Consider the following 6,108-nt stretch of genomic DNA (forward strand, 5'->3'; position numbering starts at 1 on the left):
TTCTGGTTATTTTCTGCTTGCCCCTAATTCTCAACGTCCTTTTCTGCACTGTCTTGCTCCAATAGGCTAATTTCTGAGAACTGAACATTTGGTCAACACTGCCCCCTTGCTTCCAGTTGGGTTTGGCCAATGGGAGACAGGATAAAGGTTTAGGATGGTATGAGCAGGGAGATGTTGGGGTATTTACCTTCCTACTCTCTACTTGCATGCCTGTAGTTCTGTCAATTGTTACTTTTCCCGCCTAAAGCCACAGTTACTCCCAAATGTTTTCTCTCAATAAATCTAGCTTTTACTGATCTCTGATAATACTGTATGCTCTTATGTGCCTGAGGTCTAAGAGTTATCATGACTTCCTGCTATGGCTAGTATGTAAGTGTGTTGCCATCCATGTTGGTTCCTTTACTCATACTTCTCTATATAATCCTCCTATTATTTTATTTCAGTCAGAATTTATTGACTGAGCTATCTCTTTCCAGATGATACCTGAGATGCTGTGTTATACTTGTCACTTCCTATTGTTATGCTCATTTGTTAATTTCCTTTCTAGAACAGAATTACCGAGTAAAATAGTAGAAGCATTTTAAAGGTCTCTGGCACACATAGCTAGATGGTATCCAGATAGTTTATACCATTTTTTAAAGATTACTTTTAACATTGTCTGGGAGAAATCCCAGTGGCATGGAGATTTGCACGAGTTGGAACCAAACTCTTTCCTGAAGGTTGTACCCTCCCCTAGTTGTTCTGGGAGAGGCAATTCCTGGTAAGAACTCTCCCCAAGGTCCCCTTCATTTCACTGTTCCTCAGGGTGTAGATAAGTGGGTTGAGCAGTGGGGTTCCCAATGTGTATACCAGTGAGATGAACTGATCTTGCTTGGGATAGTAGCTGGAGTTGGGGCGCAGGTACATGAAGGCGCAACAGCCATACTGCAGCAGGACCACAGAGAGGTGGGAAGAGCAGGTGGAGAAGGCCCGGTGACGCCCAGCTGTTGAGTGAATCTTGAGCACAGCGGCCACAATGAAGGTGTAGGAAGTGGCAATGAGGAAGAAAGGCATGGCAATGGCCAGTGTGGCTGCCACCAGCACTGACTGCTCATGGACATGGCTATTGGCACAAACAAGACGCATCACTGGTGGGACATCACAAAAGAAATGCTCGATACTCCGAGCCCGGCAGAATGGCAGAGAGAAGATGAAGGCCACCAGTTGTGTGGACAGGAACAAGCCAATCACCACAGAGGCCATGACCAAGCGGACACAGAGAGTTAAAGTCATGGTGAGAGGGTACTGCAAAGGGTGGCAAATAGCAACATACCGGTCATAGGCCATGGCAGCCAAGAGGAAGCAATCGGCACTGCCGAGCCCGATGAAGAAGATCATCTGAGTGGCACAGCCCAGGAGGGTGATGGTCTTCTCTGGCCGTAGGATGTTGGCCAAGATGTGGGGCACCACCACAGCAGTGTAGCATATTTCTATTCCCGAGAGGCTTCCCAAGAAATAGTACATGGGTGTGTGTAGGCGGGCTTCTGTCTGGATGGCCACTACAATTAGAACATTCCCACTGATGATCAAGGTATAAATTAGGCTGACTCCAAGGAAGGACAAGACACGGAGCTCTGGGTGGGAGGGATAGGCCAGGAACCCAAATTCCATCAACAGTGAGCGATTTCCCCAGGTCATTGAGTTAACAGAGTGTTTTCTGCCAAGAGTTATAAAGACAGGAAGAAAAATCAGACCAATATATTATTAGTTCACACTCTGAGCCATATTCTAATATAATAGGTCTGGAGTTAGAAACTTAGAATTATTAGAGCTAATTCTTTCTTTTCTTCCTCTTTCATGAAATCTCCTGACATAAGTATCTACAACCTAATTTCTAAGTCCCAAGAGTTGTGTAAGAATTTCTTGAGAAAAAGAGGCAAAGTAAGTTTATGGTCTTCAAAATGATTTTTAGTGGAAGTGCAGTGAAAATTAATTCTTTCAGTAAATTCACAAGTGTCAAGAATTCTTGAAAATGGGGGTCATTAAGGAGAGGGCAGGAAGCTATTCATTCATTCACTTGTTCATTCATACATTTATTTACACACAATGCCTCCTGAGGTATTGACACATGTATATAGATGTAACACTGAAAAGCTAGTCTAATGATGGAAAATTAAGAAATAAAAAGATGCCCATGGACAAAGAGTTCACATAGGTCTGAGATAGATGTATCAGAGATGAACCTCGGAATACAAAACCTTCCCTCTCCTGGTTTCTCTATCCATATCCAATCAGAAGTGTAGGACTTGAAGGAAACAGGGAGATTTATCATAGGGCTCCTCCTGACTTGTGGCGGTATAGGGAAATGTGTGAACATAAGCTGTTGGAGATCTAAGAATCCTCCCCCTGAGTGTGAGGGTGAATAAGAAAGACACTCAGTCTCCCTCTATTTTTCTTCTCTTCTAAGGAGCTAAAGGGAAATCCAGCTTCCTTCTTGGATTTGCTGTTTCCTTAAAAACTTTGAGATAAACAGACATAACTCTCATAGGGCATCCATTCCACTATTTTCCCAAGATCACCTCATATTCAAGAAGGAAAAAGTGTGATATTGTTTCAATTTGCCTATTTTCAACATTATTTATGATGAGCTTTGAAGAAAAATCTTAATCCAGAAGCACCACTCCAGGACAAATCATCCAAATAGACCCAGCTCTGTGTTACAAGCATAGGGGGAAATGTAATTAGACTGTCACAAATATTCAGAACACCCAGGGCATGAAAAGCTATTCATTCTCTTTTCCTTTTTTGAACTTCAATCATGTTCCAAATGATTTCTAACATCGTCTGTCATATTCAACATTTTATTAAAACATGAGGAGTAGGGGCAGTGCATCAGTGTGTGAGATGAGTTTTGAAATTAAATGATGTGGCTTGTATAATCCCAAATCCTGGCTCTGTGATGCTAGGCAATATCTAATTTCTCTAGGTCTTAGTTTCTTTATTTGAGAAATAGGGATAGTATTTATGCTTAGTTCTGGGGCTGTTGTTTGGAGTAAAAGAGATCATTATGTAAAGTATCTACTGCAATAGCAAAAGCAGCCTAATAACAGATTATTATTTTTTGTAAGTTCAAGGGCAGCCATCTTCCTTGAACTACATTTTCATCTCCCATATCACCAAGCCTAATGTACATATATTTTTTTCATTTTCCCTTTTACTTTTGAGATGATTTCATAATCAAATCACCTATTTAAGAGCCTCATGGAAAACAACATGGTAACCAACATTAGGCTGCATTGTGGAAAAAATGCTGCCATTCAGGAACATAACATGTAGAAAGTTACAACAAACACATCTAGGGCTAGTTTTCCACTTATATTTGCTAGAGGGCTTTGGAATCTGTGTGCTAATGATGACTTTGGAGAATTTTATGATGACACTGGAACTCCAGGATCAGGCCCTGAGCCAAAGGAAGGCAGACGCCCAACTGCTGAGCCACCCAGGCATCCCTGAAATTGACATTTAAAAAAATTCCACAATTTGTGACTTAACTATCCTTAACTATCCTTCCTGCAATCCCTCATCTTTATTTTGTATTGATTAAGTGCTAAGCCCCACATAACAATGGTAATCAAAATGGCACAGTTGTGCCAAGTAGTTGTATATCCTAAACAGAGAGGCTGTTAAAGAATCTGCTGTATTTATATTTGTATTTATGATTGATAATATATTACATATATCTTATATGTTTGCTATTTTATATATATATATATATATATATATGTGTGTGTGTGTGTGTGTGTGTGTGATTAAATGCTGTAAAGGAGCAGTGTGTTATAAGATTATACACCATGTGGCTCTGGCATAGTTTGTGATTAGGAAATTCTGAAATGGCTTTCTAGAAGAAGTAATATTTAAGCTTACATCTGAAAAGCAGGAATTAACTAGAAGAAGAGAGGTAGGCACAGTAATGGGGTCTATATTCTGGACAGATGAAATAGTAGATTTTGTGGCTCAAAGAGAGTGAAGGTTATTAAATCCACATATCATCAACTTGTTATTCCAAGTTGTTACTAAACATGTTGCCTAGGGCAGATGTGAAATAAAAGTACTTTAGCATCATCTCTGGAAATCTGTCTAGGCTGGCATCTGTTCATGAATTCACACCTGCCTCAATGTCTCCAAGTCACATCCCACATCTGTATCTGCATTTTCCTTCTTACCTCTCCACCCAGTCCAGCCCCAGGTGGCAAGAGTGTCGTGGGAAACCTTGTCCATGTGCATTCTGGAAATACAGGGAGTCTACACTAGAGTGGCTCTCAATATCAAGTTTGCATTGTGTAAAACAAGGGGGTTGGTGGATTTGGCAATACCAGGTTGAGGTAGAATCTCAATCTACTATTAATAGCAATGTCACTGGGGAAGATCAACTCATATTAATTTCTGTTTCCTTATATTTAGAAGATGTAAGTAATAATATTCCACCTAATGGAGCTGTGGTGACATTAAATGGGATAAAATACTTAGTAACACTTGGTTTGATGTGTGAAACCTATTAAGTTGCATAATAAATGTTAATTTTTCTCTCTTTTCTTTGAATCTTTTAAAGGAATGATATTAATAATACCTGCTTCATAGCAGAGGATTAAATGAAGTGCTTTTTAAGAAGAGGGTTTTTATGAATCCTGAAGCCTTTTCCAAATTTACGTTAGCTATTCATTCAATATTTTTTAGGCTAAGATTAGTTATTACCATTTTAATCAGAAGAACAAGCCTTCCAAGTGAATTCAGAGAAATGCTGTAAGCGGTTGGCTGAAGGAGCTCTGAAATCCTAGAATCTCTATATGTAAACATTACTTATTTTCTAGCCTGGTATCACCGAGTGCCTGGATTATAGTGACTCTAGAAGGAGGCAGAAAAAGACTTCCTCTTACCTTCATCATGAGAAGAGAAAGGAGTGTACCAAGCCAGTCTCCTTGGTTATGCCCATAAGGGATGGAAACCAGCAGGTGAGGGCTGACTGCTTTGGTGAAGAGAGAGAGAGGAGGACTGTGAGCCTGGAGAACCAAAAGCTGTGGGAGGAGTAAATTGCTCTGCTATTTAGAGTCTTGTCCTATAAGTTCCATCTCCCAGGAGGTAGTTGGATGGTTGTTGATCTCCCTTGTTACTAGATAATGAGTCCAAATCAAAACTGTCCCTGCACTTGGGATCTCCTGTCAATGGAAGAGCTGCTGTATGCTTGTCAAAGTGAAGACCAGTATTAAACCCTTTATCAACATTCTCAGCATCCAGTATAATTTCCTGAGAAATAGGAAGGCTGCTAATCAAGGTCATTTGTGCCTCCTGCTTCAGGGAATTGACTCTCATCCTATTGTCATAGCTGGGCCAGCCCAAGTCCCAAATTATTATCACCCTGGGGAACTAAGACTGTATTTTATATTTTATACGGAAAAAGGGGCCCTAGTAACCTTGGTTGAACATAAAGGAATGAATTGAGGGGGTTACTGGGCAGATATTTAACTTTCCTGTTACTTTTTGAATAACTGCCTTAGTGTGGTCTTCCAGAATTTGAATAAACCATATATTTTCACTTGATGTACCATACAGACTTTCTAGCTTCGATTATGTCTCTGCTCAGATATTACTTTGCTATACTAAACTTGCAAATTTTTAATATCTTTACCTTTATTGCATTTCTCTTTCCCTTGCCTCCATTAGTCTGTTAGATCTTTCACAATGGAACACACAGTAGATACAGTCTTTTTGATAGTTAATAATTACACAGACTTAGGGTACACTCATTTAGAGTTTGGTTCATCATTGATTGATTGATTAAACAAGTATTTATGTAACATGATGTGCCCATCACTGTTGAGTCTGGGAACAAAGACAGATAAGACAAGCAAGATTCCTGCTTTCAAGGAGCTTACATTGTTGTTAGTGAAACAGGCAATAAACACGGTAAATAAGTCAGTTAGATATTATCAGATAGTGATGATTACCATGAAGAAAATATAACAAGTTAAAGGGATAGATAATGATTAGAGGAAGAAGGTCATCAAAAACCTTTTTTTGAGGAGGTGACACTTGACCTGAAACATATATGATAAGAAGTTAGCCATGAAATCT

General features: G+C 39.6%; 1 protein-coding gene across 1 annotated transcript; it reads right to left on the reverse strand.

Moving 5' to 3' along the window:
- Positions 1 to 732: 732 nt before the first annotated feature.
- OR10W1 (olfactory receptor family 10 subfamily W member 1) lies at positions 733 to 1,677 on the reverse strand. Its single transcript, XM_072791969.1, has one exon. The coding sequence runs from the start codon at positions 1,675 to 1,677 to the stop codon at positions 733 to 735; it is 945 nt and encodes a 314-aa protein (XP_072648070.1).
- Positions 1,678 to 6,108: the final 4,431 nt, after the last annotated feature.

This window comes from Canis lupus, chromosome 21 (assembly GCF_048164855.1).
Source record: "Canis lupus baileyi chromosome 21, mCanLup2.hap1, whole genome shotgun sequence".
Classification (NCBI taxonomy): Eukaryota; Metazoa; Chordata; class Mammalia; order Carnivora; family Canidae; genus Canis; species Canis lupus.

Bases quoted from the DNA above. Each gene is read 5' to 3' on its own strand.
- OR10W1 (XM_072791969.1), bottom strand. From the start codon at position 1,677: ATGACCTGGGGAAATCGCTCACTGTTGATGGAATTTGGGTTCCTGGCC.